The 18,015-nt window shown below is 36.5% G+C and overlaps 1 protein-coding gene across 1 annotated transcript; it reads left to right on the forward strand.

The window, feature by feature from the left end:
- The first annotated feature begins 2,650 nt into the window (after nucleotides 1–2,650).
- TESMIN (testis expressed metallothionein like protein) lies at nucleotides 2,651–16,908 on the forward strand. The gene is given in 11 exon segments (XM_075092516.1): nucleotides 2,651–3,133; nucleotides 5,030–5,147; nucleotides 5,872–5,930; nucleotides 7,189–7,347; nucleotides 7,991–8,111; nucleotides 9,877–9,953; nucleotides 11,379–11,470; nucleotides 12,805–12,907; nucleotides 14,317–14,454; nucleotides 15,006–15,181; nucleotides 16,632–16,908. Coding segments are annotated over 11 exon segments (1,719 nt in total). The 3' UTR covers nucleotides 16,825–16,908.
- The last annotated feature ends 1,107 nt before the right edge of the window (nucleotides 16,909–18,015 follow it).

Consider the following 18,015-nt stretch of genomic DNA (forward strand, 5'->3'; position numbering starts at 1 on the left):
GGTTCAATTTCTTCTTTCAAGGAAACAATCTCTTATCTTAAGTGGCCGGAGTAGTGGCCTGGTAGGTTTGGAGTGTTTTCTAAACTCTGCAATCTTTATGGCACTGGGGTGACAATTCCAGGATTCGCAGAGTGAGTTTTACAAAGGGCTCTAAGAGCAGAAGCTGGAGCTGGCTATTTCACAGAATGGTTGTGGTTGGAAGGGACCTCCTGGAGGTCACTTAGTCCAACCAGATAGTTGCCCAGGACCGTGTCCAGAAGGCTTTTTGAGTATCCAAGGATGGAGACTCCCAGATCCTCCCTGGGCAACCTGTGGTGGCAGTGCTTGGTCACTCTTACACTAAAAAAAAAAGTGTTTCCTGACATTGAGCCTGCTGCGTTTCAGTTTGTGCCCATTGCCTCCAGTCCCATGACTGGGCACCACAGAAAGGACCATGGCTCCATCCTCTTTGTACCCTGCCTTCCACTTTAGCCTAGAGATATAAACAGTCCTAGCTCTTCCAGCCTTTCCTTAGAGGAGAGATGCTCCAGTCCCCTCATCTTCACGGCCCTTCATCGGACCCTCACCAGTATGCCCGTGTCTCTCCCGTGCCGGAGAGCCCCCGCCGGCCACAGCACGCCGGGTCTGGCCTCGCCAGTGCTAAGTAGCGCTCTGGGTTATAACAAAGAGCCGCTTACTCCGTGCCAGGGTCTGGTTAATCTTTTGGCTCCGTGTAAGGCGAGATAATTTCCAAGGGAAATCATGCTTTACATCACCCAAAACGCTCAGCCGCTGCTGTGCGCGAGGCGCCCACGCGCTGGCGGGGGAGGCGGGGCTGGCCTCCTCTAACGGCTGGGCGCGCGGCCGTCCCTCCTCGCTGACGGACGGGCGGGCGCCGGCTGCGGGGGCAGGTGAATGGCGGAGGGGAAAGGGTCAGAGACGTGCCGGATCCGCTGGGCAGGGCTGGTCCTGCCCCACCCCACCCCACGGATGTCCCAGAGCTGGTAGTGGTTGGTGTGTGGCGGTCGGAGAGACTCGACCCTTCAGGGGGCTGCGTGTCCCCGTCCAGTCAGGGGCACACGGGTAGCCTGACCCTCCCTGTATTGCCTTAGTCTATACCCAGAAATAGTAGCGATGACAGTGCAGGTGGATCTTGGTCTACGTCTTTTTAATGGTGGTCTTGCCATACTCTAAGTAGCGGGTGCTTTGGCTTGCATTGTCTGTAGCTGCCAATAATGACGTGGAGAGTACAGATAGGGTTTGGTCTTAACGTGCTACTTACTGACACAAACTTAAACCAGTATAATTATAGCTGTCTAAATGTACTATGTCAAATTTGCTTTTTTTTTAGACTACTGTCACAAATCCTGATTTAGGGTCCTGCCAAGTATGCCAATTTGTCACAAAATAAGTGATTTAGATTGCTTAAGGAATCACCACCAAAGGTATTAAAGTAGTTTTAATATGATGTTGTAAAAGTGCAACGTAACAAAGTTCGATGGCAAGGTTCACTCTATTAATTTCATGGAAGAAACATACAAAGGAAAATTGAGTTACAGTGAAGATAGAATGATTCACAGAGAGACCGGGAATGCAAAGAGTAAGGAAGACCCTCCCATTGAGTCACGAGGTTGAGAGTAGATGCCCTTGCTTTCTAAACTGATGGAGCTTAGGTGCGGTTAGGTCCAATCTTAGTCTCAGACTTGGGCAATGGTTTATGTCTAAGGGATTGTACATGCAAAGTTTATGTAATGTTTCATTAGCATCAATCCAACATGCAATCAAAGTTACCGAGACAAAATAAAACCGTGCTACAAGGTTATGCGCAATATCGGTCACTTAACAAAGGTCTGTTGTTGGTAAAAGGTGTCTCTGCTCGAGGAGCAAGCCTGAGAGGTGTCCCAGCTCAAGGGGAGATCACTGCCATGCAGCCACACTGCCCAGCAGGGAGAGCTCACAGAAGGCTCACTTAGGCTATCATATTTATGGAATAAAGTGGTTGCTTTATAGTGAAATTACATGTGATGGGAAAGGTATGCAGGAGACTCCTTGTACCCACAACTTTCTTTGTTCCTTGATAAATGAGTCTTGGAAAAGCTACCGCTATTCATGTGTCAGTCTTGTGATTGGTGTTGCAAGCTCATATGCATTGATGCTCTCCCTCTGTGCTGCTCGGCTCCTTTGTGGATTCTCAGACAATGGATCAGAACCAGAGGAGTTCTTGGCCCAGCCACAGCTCAGGCCTTTACCTCCCTTTGAGCCTATACCAAACTACCGTGAGTTTGGTTAAGAGGTCGAGTGCATCCATCACAACTGCTAAAGCCAAGCAGCAAAATTCTGATTTAAGTCTGAATGGTGTTAATGTGTTTAAAAGTTACAAATAATGTGTTCTTATCATAAAAGCAGCTTGTTTGTGTCAGCACAGTAGCCTGTATTTTCTGAAAGCTATATTCAGAACCCCAACAACCTCTTCCAGTGTAATGATTTTAAGTTTCACAGTTACATGTTAATTGGGTTAATCTTCAGTATTGTATAGATATGTGGTTTGGTTAAGACTATTTCATTCACTTCTAGATAGAAAACTCTTCAGAAGAACACTGAAATAGCAAATTTAATTATCTTCAATGAAAAAAAAAAAAAGAACTAACCAGTTGACAGTCTGTCCATGACTATGGAGAGTCAGATATTGCTTGATATAAGATCAGTAATAGACAGTGGACTTGTAACTGAAATATTTAGTCAAAACGGTCCTGTTACTTCTGAAAACTTCAATCTGGAAACTCCAATAATTAATAAACCCATTGAAGAAGGATTGCTGCCAACTCAAGACAATCATTTATGCACCGTAAACGTGGGAGAGACTTTGCTAGATCACTTCACATATCCACTTACAATTGAAAATCAAAATACAATAGTAAAAGTTGAAGTACATCCACATGGAAACAACAGCTGTGGTGATGAAGATCTTGACACGTACAAGGAATTAAACCTTCCAGAAGCTCCAGAATCTGAACATACGCATTCGTCTTATCTGCCTTCAAATGGCGTCCACTTTCTTTCTTCTGCAGTGATGCAGCATAGTAATTGCAGTGTTCCAACTTCGAGCATTTTCTCTGCAGAAGGAACAGTCAGTCAAAATGTCAGAATGATACCAGTAAGATTAAGTGAAATAGGAATTTTTATATATTTGTGACTTAAATGTGGGGAATTGCCACCTTAAAACTTATATGGGGTAGTGTTTAAATTTATGACATAAATTTTAGCCTGGAGCAAACTTAGTAGTAAATAGAGAAATAAATGGGTAGTTGTTTTGCTCGTTAAAAAAAAATCTTACCATGTCACAAATATACCCGCTTTGGTTTTATATATTCCTGCCTGTATTAGCAACTATTAGATAATATTAGATTTGTACAAAGTACAAATAGGATATTAACTTTTGTTCTCTAGCTCTACAGGTGACACACTTGTCATCTTAACATTTATAGTCCAAATGAGTTAAAAAGTAATTTATTTGCAGCAGTAAACTGTAGCCTGTATTGTTAAATCTCCATGGGGAAAGTAGTATTGTAAGAGAGAAGGCTTTCCCATTGCTTACCACATTTGGCAGTTTTTCTGTGTAGTTTGAAGTTATATTTTCTATCTTGATCAATTACTATCTAGGAAGGTACACAGCATAAAACCTGTGATGATCACAAGACCAAATCCATCTGCTTAATGCAAGCCATTGATAGGTAGAATACTTACGTGTCCTTGCATCTTTGTTTGTGGCCATAGAATATCATCTGAAGAAATCTCCAAATTTTAAGTTTGCATTGTGGCTGCTTCTAGAGGGGCACTGAGGTTTCCTCTGAGAAGCTATGTTGAAATAATTAAGCATACCATTTGACAACGAACACCACTGTTCTCAGATTCAAAAATCAAAAGCATTAAAAAAACCCCAAACCTCAAAATCACAAATATCACTTGGTTGAGAATGAGGTCTGATTTTCCCCTTGCAGTATCCCACCAAGGTGCCAGGCTGAAGTCAGGTGGCAGCTGGGGACTGTCTGTGCAGGAAACCTCCTGTCACAGAAATCACTGCTGACACGACCCAGCCCAATGTGTTTCCCAGTGCCATTTCATCCAGAGACGCTTGAAGTCTACTGTGACAGTTGCCCTATGTGTTTTGGTTTTCTTTCTGATCTCAGGATACAGTTATAGTTTAGAAGTATCTCTGTCTGGGAAGGTTGTTTACACACGTGCTCAATATTATTAGTAATTCCTTAATAAGCAACACCTTCAATCTTTTGAACTGTTAATAATATTCAAAAGGCTGGTGGAAGCCTCTAGAAAATAAAGGTGTGATTAAGGCATAACAGTTGCTTTCTTCAAAGTCAAGTTGAAGATAAGGAAAATTTGTTAGTCTTTGTACAAGGAGCTAAAAATCAGATTTAGAAGAAATCTTTCTGACTAGCTTTCTTCCTAGTATCCTTATGGTTTATCACACTAAATCTGCATGTTTCCTTAATCTGCCCTGTTTCTTGAAGATATTAGAACAAAATGTTAATCAGGTTATAAATAATTTTACTGAAATAAAGAAAGCTGATTGATTTTTTCTACTCTGCTTGCTTACGCTCCTAAACTGCTGTGTATATTAAGAGGAAGCACAGCACACGCAGAAAGCAAATTGTCTAGTTCAAACAATTTCAATTCTAATTTGAAACTAGAAAATAGTTGGTGTCTGTCTTTGTTCCATTTTCTGTTCATTTGGTTTGTTTTTGAAAATACAAATGTAGGTATTGTTTGATGCTATTATAGTTGTAAATGCATTAGATCTGAACCATAACTATATGTTGAGCAGAAAAAGCAGAAATCATATTCAAAGTATATAACAGTACTTGGTAATGCTGAATAGGCTGCAGCATTTATGTGCTTAATTATGTCATGAAAATGTAAATAACTTCCAATTTTCAGGGTCACTTTAAGTCAATTTTTTGTTTATTCATTTGGCTTTTAAAAATAAATCATTTAATGCATAAAATAGTTATAAATAAAAACTTCTTTTCTTCAGGTGATCAGATCATTCATACCTTCAGTCACAGGTGAGAATAAATGTATTTGTTGTGATCAATTTAAAGGAATCCAAAACAGTACTATGCAGTTACAAAACTTGACCAATTGCTTACATGGTAAGTGCCCCAAGTGATGGAGTGGGATTTTTTTCTTTTTCCCTCCTCTTCTAGATTTAGGGAAGGATTTAAATAGCTAAATAAATTAATATCTGGATTCGGCAAACTGCAGTATGAGACTTCTCTGATAATGTTAATATCGCTAAGAATGTTTGAAAGGAGAATAGACCACTGTTTGTTCATGTATGTTCATGGTGCTTCAACCACATAGTTCAGACTTTGTTTTGATTTTCCTTTCCTCTCATACCACCTCCCCATTCCTTCAGGGGACTGTGAAGAAGATATTCCTTCTTGCAGCACAATTTTTTTTATTCAGTTGAACAATGTTTTTATTCCATTTTGGAGTTTGACCACTGGTTATGAAAGTTAGATGGTTTGCACTGATGCTGCTGATGTTAGTAAGCTTGTGAACAGTTGTTCAATGTGTTCTGCCTGTTCACAGTCCTGCTCAGGGTTAAACTGACTGCTAGATTTGACCTTATAAAGTAGTTTTTCCTGAAGCTAAATGAACTTTACCAAACAGGCACAATAAATCTTTTAAAAACATCAAAAGACCCAAGCTGATGTTTTTTCCACCAAGTCTGTACAAAAGAATATTAAATATTTATTTCACAAGAATTTAATGCTGTAGTGACATAAAAATCTTTTAGTGATGCTCTAAAGGAGTTCTTGGTATAAAACACTGATATTTTGTAAACAAGACATGCTTTATTTTATGTACTAGAATCTTCCAGTGATATCTGTGGCTTACCTCAGACTAGTGCTTCTGTCTACGATGAACTAGTAAGTATGCATGCAATATTTTGTTATTATTGGAAGAATCTGTCCAAGTGTTGAATGTCTAAAATGGGATTTATTCTATATGCCAGAGGGTAAAATGTTCTTTCAAACACTGTCCTATCTGATCTGTCCACAAAAGAGAAAAAAAGATTTCCTACACTGCTCCGTTGTGGAGGAAGGAAGAGTAGCATCTGGATTTTTTGCCTATTTCCATTCCTACAGGCTCAAGTTTAGTTCGCTCCCGTCTGCCACTTGCACGTTCTGGCTCCAGTTCAGGCCAGTTAGGGAGGGGGATTCTCCTAAGGCCACCTGAACACAAACTGCCTAGTGGGACTCCACCAAATCCCTTTGGGCAGCTGATTAGTATTTGAGCCTTTATCGCATGCATAGTATGTATAAAGGAACATTGCTGAGGATAAAAATTGGGTTTTAACATTAGCACTTCCCACCTATGGAAAGCTGTTCTTTGCAACGTATTCACTTAAAATGCTTGAATTTTTCAAATATAATTTCCTAGATATGTGCAAGACAAACTATAGAAATTCAGGTATTTCATGAAAGGGAGATTTCTGAAAATTACTGGAGTTTTGTGGCCAGGTTTTTCAAGGTTGTCTGGTGTTTTAAAGTGTATACTGAGAGGGGCAAGGTTTCATCTGGAGGTGTGACCTTTGTGAAGATGACACTGTAATAAGTTAGTGGATCAGCAAGATAGGTGGTATATTTCTTTTCAACAAATATAGGGGGCACCACATTATGATGGAAAGCCATGACACACCGTAGTTGATCACTGTAAAAAAGCCCATTTTGGAGCAACCTGATTTATAGGTATAACTGAATTTGCAGTCCAGTCTCAGATGACTAATTCTTACTTAGACTAAATCCCAATGATTCCCAGTCAAGTTATATAATTCAGGATTAATTCTTGTTTTGCATAATTTGCTGTGACTGTTGCCTAACTCCTCCAAGGCAGTTTAGAAATCAGTTGATACTTCTTGATGTTGCAGACTCTGAAGGCCATTGTTACTCTGAAGTATGTTACTCTTCATTGTTATTCTTCAGGAATATTTTTAATTAAAATATAAGCAAAAATCATTCTGCCTTTGACAAGTAAATTAACTATTCTCAGTATTACATTTGAATACAATCCTTGCTTTAAAATATATTATTTATGCAGATACATTTTTTAATTTTATTGTGTTTGCTTGGAATTTGAAGTAGATATTAAAGCATGCCTTTTAAGATTTAAAACTTTATATTTCAGGCTGAGGTAAGAGAGGCAGCTAGTAATGTTTTCGAGAATCACCAAGACAGAGCAATTTTTCAGAGTTTGAGTGTTGACGAGTCTGGCTGCAAGTTATTAGCATTGCACAATGTAGTGGAGGAGTCCAGATGTCTACACAGAAACGATTCCAGCCCTGTGGTAATTATATCCTGAAATTGATAGCAAAATTATATGCTAGAGAAAAATTAACTTATTTGCACCACGCTAGCTTCAAGAAGTCCCACTTAGTGAGTGCTGTACCAAGAATAAAAGGCAGTCCCTTCCTTGGACTCACAGCCTAAATTTTATCTAGTTATAATGCTACTTGATATATATATATATTTGATATATATATATAAAAAACCATATTATTTTCTATTTAACAGCTGTAAACAAAAAAGAAAAGTCTTTATTTAAAATCACAGCTAAATAAATGAAATTAAACAATAACAATTACAATGGCATATTCTGGTTAGGGAACTGAATCTGAAGCCAGCACAGCAGTAAATAGCTAGAATGTGCTCTACAAAGTCCCATGGAGCAACCTGAAGAACAAGGAATCCATATCACCTAGGCCGAGGAGCTACACTGTTAGATCTCAATAGCTGCTTCCAAAAATAAATTAAAACTAAGGGTCAAAAAGCAAACATCTTAATGCATAATGATCCATTTATTTCAGAGATTCCAGTCTGTGATTAAGAAGCTTTATCAGACAGGTGGTACTCTTATGAAAACCTTTATATCTATATGCTTAGAATTACACTTTCTTAGATGAACACTAATCATCAGTTATTCATTTTAGGTTATCTGCCAGTTGGAAGGAGGTACTCAAATACTCTGTATAAACAGTTGTGCCACACAAGATCTAAAACCAGTTCATCTAATTCCTGAGTACCAGGAGCAACATAATTACTTTCAATCAGGTACAATAAAAATTAAAATTATCTCTAGCCTGCCAGATAGTATTGTAGATTGTTTATGTCCAACTGCATGTGTTCATGTTCTTAAGCAGCAACACTGTGAGATGAGCCAAGGATAATGTAGCAATCACCAGTTCTTATTTTACTTTATTTTATAACTGAAAAATTGCTAGGTACTTCAGTGTAATAAGAATAATGTAATGGATATGTTGAATTTACTGAAAGTTTTTAATACACAGATTACTTTCCATGTAAAGTACATTCAGCGTAAGCACCTGCATACATTTGCATCTACCCTAGCTTACCACCAAGAGTCACTGTTTCTCCATAAAAGAGCAGCAGCACCGAGGGCTATGGGTATATTTCAGCCTTGGGATTCACTGATATTTACATAATTACATGAACTGGAAATGCCATCCGTTTTTAAAGAAAGTGGTTTCTGAGGTCCTAAAGTTAATGCTATTTAGGTGGAGCAACAGGTTTTCATCAGAGCAGCAGCAAAGTATTTGAGTGTAGTTTAGTTTTAATTTAAATAAATATTTCCTATACCTAAATATAGCTTCCTCAAAAGCATTATTAACTTAGTTTATTTCAGTATTATTACAATTTTATTACAGAGGTGTATTTTGAAGGCAATGCAAAAATAAAGCCTTTCAATATTAGGCACATAGTAGACCAGATACTGCTTTCAATATCCATAGGTGCTGAATGTGAGCATCTCTCAGCAGATGCTCCAGGTATAGAGCCTGTTTACTTATATTTGTCAGAAGCCATCAGAAGAGTAAACCAGGCACATTCAATTTAAATGTCATGTTCCTTTATAAAATTAAATCTCTCATTCATTTGCTGTAATGTTAGGGAAGAAAAAGCTGAGGAGTGCGCTGGCATGTGTTTGTTAGTTTTTATTTGCTTGAACTTTATTCTGGTTTACTCATCCTCAGGGCAAGTAAAATAATTAGGTCCAGAAATTATATCTAAAAGTTTCTAGGGACTAAACTCTTCAACTTTTGAATTGAGTTGTCCTTTGGCTTCCATTATTTTTTCTTTCTTGAGATGGAAAGAAAGTAAGTACAGGTATAAGATTCATCTTTTAATCTTACTATGATGTTTGCTTTTTGTCTGCATAGATTAGGATGCACAGGTACTTACATGCAGTTCGTCAGGACTTACAGAAAGACTTACTCTTACAGCTATGTTTTACTCCATGGTTTTTTAGTAATTTTTTTCATAAGTTAAAGACCTCTGTTCCCGCTGCTCTCTCAGAAATCTGGAAATTTGTAAAGTAAGAACTCAGGATAAATATATTTGTTTCTGGCATTTTTCTTACTTTATGAGACTTATTTTATGAGAGTATTTTAAGTCCATGGCAGTGGAATTTTAAAGTACTTGATGTCATGGACTAAAAACATCCTATGCTCAAATTCCTAGCTGACAAATTGGTGGCTGGTTCTTCTGTCAGAGGTATTTTTATGTGGTCAGGTTTTTATTCTTGGTTTTTTTTTTTTCAATAAGAAAAACATTTCTGGAGAGAAAACTTCTAGATCCTTCATTGACACTATTTTTTGTAGAGTGAGTTTGGATTCAAAACTAAATTGTAGGAGACGGCGCTAGCAGAGGACAGATAGCCTCAGGTAATTTTTTTTAATTAACAAAAGAATTCAAAGACACCAATTTGCCTGTATACTTAATTCAAAAATATTTATGCATAAATGAAGCTTTATACATTGTGAGTAGTTCTGCTGTCTTCAGGTAAATGTCGTCTTTTCAGATGTGGACAACCCTGTAACAGCTGTACTGGGGCAGTTTTTGCCTGTTCCAGGTGATCTGGTTCTGAATGAACAAGAGGTAAAGAAGCTTTATCCTTTAAACTTGTTAAATACAATATACACTCTTTTCCTTTTCTTAAAATGGGTTGTTAAGACTATGTTAACAAGTAACAATTGTATGCATCTTCTAAAGACAGTTTAGCTAGTTTGGACAGATTTAGTTCTGCACTCATTATACTTTCTGCATATAATGGTTTCCAATTTCAACGTTTTCTAGACGTAATACCAGAATTAAAAATACAGTTTTCCATAAGAAAAATAAATTTATTCCAGTTTTGAAACCTTGCATTTGGTATTATATAGATTGCTATGTTTGAGAACCATTTTAAAACTCTTTTGGGGTGAAGCAAAGCACATTGACTTTTACCAGAAGAAGGGAATGTTTTCTTCCAGTAGGATTTTTCACACTCTTTTCTCTTGATTAGGATTGAACAGTTGTATAATTTTTTGTTGATTTTTTTGTTGTTGTTGATGAAAATCGAACAGAAGACTAAAAATCTTTGCAGATGTTTGGCTTCTCATGTGTTACTTCCAACAGAGTTGGTAGCAAAAAATAATGCAAGTTTTAATAGTTAACTTCTGATTTGTGTGATTGTGTTTGTCAGTACAAACACAGCAAATGGTTTGTGGAGAGCAGCCACTATCATAAAAGACAGAATAAAGAACCCAAGGCTTAGACTGAACAATGACCTAGGGAGTCTTCTATCTCTAAAGGCAGTATAAAAGTGGTGCCTAAACATTCTGGAGCAGTGATGTAGACAGGCTTGTAATTCTTCTCTAACTTTATCCCAAATTAGTTTCTTCCTAGATGTCTTGTCTTGAATTAAATATATTAATTTTCCCTTTCTTTATGGTCAGCTATATTACTCACCTTTTAAAATAACAGCAATTTACAATTATTCACTGTCCCTCCATTACCAGTAATATCAGTGCAATCCTAATTGTTCTTCCCTTGTCTCTTTCCAAAACGAGGCCCTTATTAATCATGTGTCTGAAGAGACACCAGATCTCCAGTGTGTTTTCTTGGCCTGTGAGCTGATTATTTTTTTAAATTTTGCTTAGTCTTCAACCCATTAGATGTCATATTGCAGCTGAGCATAATGAAAATCAAGTCACTAACCAGTTTCAATTGACTACTGGAATTAAAAGCAAATGACATAGAATTACCAGGAAATTTAAAATAGTGTGCCAACACTGCAGCACTGAAAGCTGGTTTTGGTTCTTTGCCTTGGGAGAAATGGGATGCCTGACATACTGTATGGCTTCCAAGAAGAGATGCATGCTGTTTTCATGACTCTTTGCTTCCATGAGTTTTTATCAGTAACCTTAGCAGTCAAATTATCCCGAGAAGCATTTTCTTTGTGATACTTTTTCTCTGTTAACTTACAAGCATACTTTTTAAAAAGTTAACATAAATGGGGTATATGCATTTTATCTTGAACAGCTTGAAAATGGACCCTTACAACCAGTAGCTAGCACTGCCACGTTGCATCTGGAATCAAATCTGCACAGGCCAGTGAAAATTACCTCAGAGGGGTAAGATGAATGAAACATCTTACATCCATGATGACTTTTGAATTTTAAATTGGCAATGACTCCGAGACATTTTCATGTTGCATAGCTGCTTCCCTCTTGTAACAAAAATACAATTCTATAAGAATGCTTTGTGCCTATATCCTGGTAGTCATTATGCCAGTTGCTGACGGTCAAGACTATGTAGCACGGTTTCAAGTTCTCTTAGGATCAGTGCAACTGTGCTGTCCATTTGCCTGAAAAACATTTAATTTTCTAAGTTAATTAATGTGTTTCCTAATCTAATTAGCATGTGTTTAACCTCTATTTCTAACACTAATGGAATTCTTTTAATAATATTTAATTGCAGATCATTTTTGAATAAGAGGCAGATGCAACCCCAGGGTGAAAGGTGAGGGAGCTTTGCAGCTGGACAATTATTACCAGACTGTATGACTAAGGGCAGACCTGTCCCAAGTAGTGACAGCTGGTAGATAGACAGAGATTACAGGTTGCTTCTTTTTTTCTCATGCACTCTGTGAGGCCACACTTGTTAAATAACACCGATATGGTGTAAAAAAATAAATAAATTGGTGTTTATTGTTTCAAAACTATAGAATAATAAGTTTTCATTGCAGTTGTATTTGTGATTTTTTTCTTTTTTTTTTTTCCTTTTTCAACCTATGTAGCTTACCTTTTGGTTCAGGGGTTACAAAGTCTAAGAAACCGTGTAACTGCACAAAATCTCAGTGTCTTAAATTGTAAGTAATAGTTTATCAACATTTAATAAATGCTAATAACAGTGTATAGAAGAAAGGACAAACATATAGGAAATGTGTGCTTTAAAATTAATGGTACATACATCTCAAAAATTACTCATCTGATACTGAGTTAGGAAGATCCACAGCTGATGTAAACTAGTGTCACACAAGCTCAGAATTTGGTGCAGAGATGTAGATGACTGCATATAATCCAAAGTATAAAAACAAAAGGAAAAGCTAGAAGAATTTTTCAGAGCCTATCTGGAAAATCCTATGTAGATTGTAAATGCTGTATACAAAAATATAATTTCTCTGTCTTGCTGCTGCTCTCATACATAAACAATACGCACAGAGATGTATATGTAATAATTAAAGTTTGATTCATTGATGGACTGGGTGAAAATTACAAAATGTAAAATTGAAAGAGAAAGGGAAGCTCATTGTCTAGGTTTGGATGTGATTAAGTTACAGATGAAGGAACACTTTTTATGAGTAGAAACTGAACATTCTGCCTAGAAGTAGAATTAAAATTTAAAAATTTACTCTTAAAGCAGCTAATCTTTTACTTTCTTTTCTTGTTTTACATGTTAATCATAGATATTGTGATTGCTTCGCCAATGGTGATTTTTGCAACAACTGCAACTGCAATAATTGTTACAACAATCAACTTCATGAAACGGATCGATTTAAAGCCATTAAGGTAAAAAAAAAAAAGAAAAAAGTACAGTACACATTCATATCAGTCCATGCATGAAAAATATAGCAGTATTGGTTTTTCCACTAGTTACAGTATTTGAAATATTTTTAACATAAACAAAACTAAGTTTTGCTTCTGTATTATTCTTACATAAAGAAATGTAGGGATTTTTTTCCTTGCTTTTTTAGATTCTGATAGTTTGGATTAAAACTATGAAAATTTTTGTTCTGGGAAGAAAGTATTCAAACCCAAATTAAATTTTGGAAAATTTTTTTCACTTGATGCAAAATTTATTTTATCCCAAAGTCAGAGAGTTCTTAAAGGAAAACAAAGTATTACTATCCAAATTATTGTTCTCATTGACAGATCTTCTGCAGTTATCTGCATTAGTCTTTCCGGTTGCCCCATGCAGCAATACAAACTTGGCTCTTGGGGCAGCAACACTGAACCCTGAACTAGTGAGAAGCAGGTTTCTTCTGCATTTGGAGACTGATGTTATTAATGGAGTAAAGAATAGTATGTGCGATAACTTTTGTGTGTATATCAAACTACACGATTTGGGCAATAATTTAATCTAGTATGTATGTCATGTTTTGCAAGTTTTAAAGTGATAATGAAAAGTCTTATTTCACTGCTGATGCATTAAGGATATATTAGTGGCTTTGTGCTTCTTGTATGCAACTCCCCAGAAGTCTTTTTGTATCATTCACATCATTTCAGGATGGTACAAGCCACTGATCTAATTAGAGTTAGGGCTTTGCCACATCCACCCAATTAAAGCCACAGCAGTTTTGCTGTCAATATGCAACAACTAGTTTTCAAATCAGATGCTTGTCTGTAGCTCAGCTGTTGGGGTTGTTGGTGTGTAAGCACTCCTTTCACTGCTGTAGATTACATTTTGTAAAGCATATATATCATGTTTGTCACTGCCTTTTAGTAGTCCATGGCATTGCGAGGTCTTGGGACCTAATTAAAACCTGCTGTTCCAATCCAATGCTGATTTCAGTGAATGGTCTTTGTATTGGGCAATTAATGAAATCAGACGCGTTTAAAACTTCTGAGATGTATGTTACTATGTATGCAAGGGTTCTTTCTTCACTGAGAACTTTTTATTTCTGGTGAAAGTAGCATCAGCAGTGAAAGAAAACCAGCACAAGAGAACAGTAGATGGGTCATTTAGGTTATTCCACAAAAACAATGTAAATTGCTTCCCATGCTAGAGCCAAGTCAGCTTAGTGTTCTGGAGTCTTTGAATTCCTGCTCTCAACATGCCATGGAAGATTCCTTTATCCATGGGCTTCATATCACCAGAGAGGAAAGTAAGAACTTCTTTGTTAAACATTGGTTCACAGTCATTCAAGTATTTAAAACATTTATTTGAATTTCTCATAATCTAGCAAATTTTTTTTTAGGCCTGTCTTGGCAGAAACCCAGAAGCTTTCTTACCGAAGATCGGGAAAAGGAAACTAGGAGAAATTAAACTTCACCATAACAAAGGATGTAATTGCAAGCGCTCAGGGTGCCTCAAGAACTATTGTGAGTGCTTTGAGGTGAGTCAGGTGAACTTTCCTCTCATCAGTTACTACCTAATTACTGATAATATTCTGTAACTAGTAGTTGCTAAAAATAATCACTTCTCTTCTTTCTTTGCATTTTTCATCATAAACCATTTTGAACATAGGAGGCACAGCCTCTTTCTTGTCATGTCTCTAAGGAACTGAATCTGGCTGAAGTTGATCAGCTAAAATTTTCAGTACCAGGAGCTCTTAGCCAATGCCTCGCTCCAGAAGAAAGGAAGAATGGTTTTCTGCTAATCCTAGTAGTTGCTTTGCATCTGTGGTATTTTGTTACCTTGCAAAGTCATCCACAAATTGAACAGAAGAGTGATTTGTCCATGTACAGATCAATCACCACAGAGAATCCGTGGAAAAAAACTTGTCTTGCTTTCTTACTGTATTGATACTGATGGTTTTGCTCTGGGAGTATCCAAGGCCAGCACATCTAGAATAAGTCCCTGGTGGTATAGCTCCAATGGTTGCTTGAATGTATGCTTAATTTAAGATTTATACAATTTTTATTCTAAGTATTCTGTATTTGCCAGGCTAGAATTATGTGTTCCTCTATTTGCAAATGCATTGGTTGTAAAAATTATGAAGAAAGTCCAGATGAAAACAGCCAGTTGAATGTGCTAAACTACATGGACGCTGGAAATAACAGAGCAGATACCCCGGTTTTAACATCAACATTCAAAACATTGCCCAAATTGAAGACAGGCAGGTGAGTATTAGGAAATAGCAATGCATAATCAATTGGTCTGACTTCATTAATTTTTTGTGTAACCATTATCTTAATTGTCTAAGAAATAGTGACTAAAAAGACAGATGGTTTATATACAAGGAATCACATCACATAGCATTTGTCATCTTGTTTCTATAAATCGAGAAATATCTAAAGGAAAGGTTATAACTATCCTTTATAGTATACACAGTTCAGGAATATATGCATTAGTTCTGCTTACAAAACAGCAGTTATTTATGTATTGATCACATATTTTATTCTCTCAAATTTTTTCTCCCTTAGCTACTATGTTTTTTCTTCAGTTTCTCTGTTCTTCAGTTTTTCTATGTTCAAGCATTTATTTCTAACAAAACCTTGGCCACAGAAGTTCTAAGAAAATTATGTTATTAATATGTTTGTGGTGTTCAATTAATAAGCATGTTTATGTCACTGCTTCTTTCCAATCTCTTCTACCTTTGGTACATGTCCCCTTAATTTTTTTTGTGTTGGCAGTTTGGATTGTAAAGTATCCCAAGAAGGCTGTACTGTCCTGATTTTGTTATGTTTTCTAACATAGTTGTAGCCTAACTCTATTTTTGGTTGGTTTATAGTAATTTGTCTAATAAATAGAAACACTTGTTAATAATAATTAAAATTAATTAAGCCGCCTTTTAAGTGATTTTAGGGAGCTTTACTCCAGGCTCTAAAATTTTCAGTTTGCGTACATCATTTTCTTTGCTTCTTTGCATCAACAGTTACCTTGAAATTCTTATCTTAATTCCATTTTTACAATACTTTCTGATGATCTGTTTTTAAAATATTTGCATAATTTCTGCTCTTGGTAGTGTATTAATGGGGTAGATGGTGCCAAGTTATGCCTTTGCTTGAAGCACACAGTAGGATGATTTACGTTATTAATATAGTAGAATGAGTGATAAGTTATGTTATTAATGTAGTAGAATGAGTTATGATGTTAACAACTGGTAGTTTCAAAAGCAATGCTGCTAAGGTGCCATTCAGGGGCTTGGTGCTGTTTTCTTTAACAGCAGTAGACTGAATTTACATTTAGTAACTCCTAGACCCTGTCTAAGACTTTTTAACACATTTCCTTGTACTTGAGCCAGGATGTGACTGCTGCATGCAGATGGAGGAAGAGGCTTGTTGTATAATCTTTCTCTGTCTGCACCTGTTAGGCAGCATTCGCATAGATTAATTATGTAGTCTTCCATGTGATGAATTAGAAAAACTCAGAAGCAGTCTGTTAGAAACAGAAGCTATTTGGTGTAGAACAGTGAAATTCCTACAAGGATGTAACTTACAGTAATAGTGCAGCTACTCTGATTCAGCTCTGTGCGTTCCAGCTCTTAACTGAGTTTGGCAGTTTGTCTTTTAAATAATTTTGTGTATTTAAAATGGAAATATTTCATTCAAGTTTCTTTTCCCCTGTCAGACAACCAGCTCTGTGTATATCTTGGGAAGAAGCGAAAGCAACGTGTGCTTGTCTGCTGGTGCAAGCTGAAGAGGCAGAAAAAAGAGGTTACTCTATCTGTCTAGCTGAGCGGATGATCATGGAGGAATTTGGGAGATGTTTATCCCAGATCCTACATGCATAATTAAAATCTAAAGGACTGAAAGCTGAATAATGTTCAAGTTATTGTAAAGCAGTCTCCAAAATTTTGCTACTTAATGATCTTACTTGGATCTTTCATAGGACTAATTTCATTGATTTCACCTGAATTCTTTCTGAATTATGCTGGTGTAAGTGAAACCAGGGCCACATCCAGCATTTTTCTGAGTAACTTAATATTGTAGAAAGTTTATTGTATTTTCTACTAAACCAGATTTTCCCTGTAGTTAGGGCTTTCTGGGATGATTCTTCAGTCTTTACCTAGACTCTTATTAAAAGTAAGCTTAACTTAAAATTACTTTATTGGATGTTTATGTGAGTGGAAATGCAGTAAAAACTGAGTAAGAATATGCTTTCTTAGTTTGGTTATTTTATGAATTGTGAAACAATTCCATTTTCAGTGGTAGTAGGGAAATCTACTAGGTTTACCTTTGGGTCTTCTCTATTTTGGCAACTTATTTCTGCTTTTTGAAGATATACTATTTTTCAAAAACAGAGCAATGTTGTCAGTAGTTTTGGTATTTGCTGTTGGAAAAAAAAACACACAAGACTTTGTTCAACATTAGATTTGTTAGAGAGATGAGCCTCATAAAGAACAGGAGACGCGTGACCGCCTTTTTACTCCTATTGTAAAATACAAGAGTGAGTGATAGGAAAATCTTTTATGTACCTAGCATTTAGAATTGAAATTTGCTGAATTCTACATTTGCAATCCAGTTTCCCTTAAAGCTTTTGTTTAATTATTCATTTTTCTTATGTGGACACTTTCTCTGTGATATTTCTTCCTCTTCTTATTGTCACTGTTGAGATAATAGTACATTTTATTTTTTCTAACAGGAGTAAGCTATTTGCTACTATGTTTCTGGAAAAGCAAAAAAAAAATTAAAAATTGTCGTCTGAATGAACTGACAGATTATATAAAAATTAATGCTCTTTGGTTTTAGACATTTTATGCTAAGTTAATAATATGTGCTTAGATATTTTTGACATTTATGCTTCAATGAATAAAGATATTCTCCATGTCTGCCAGGACAGCAGGTGTTTTTACTGCATGCTGTTTTAAAATCATGGTTAATGAGAGGGAGGGATTTTTATTAGTGGTAGTTGATATGTGAATGGATTACATTTTATATCTTTGTTTTTAACAACTGCTGCAGGAGATTGCTGAAGGTCGCAGGAGAAAATGGGTTCTCAAAGTGCTCCATAA

This window comes from Phalacrocorax aristotelis, chromosome 5 (assembly GCF_949628215.1).
Source record: "Phalacrocorax aristotelis chromosome 5, bGulAri2.1, whole genome shotgun sequence".
Lineage (NCBI taxonomy): Eukaryota > Metazoa > Chordata > Aves > Suliformes > Phalacrocoracidae > Phalacrocorax > Phalacrocorax aristotelis.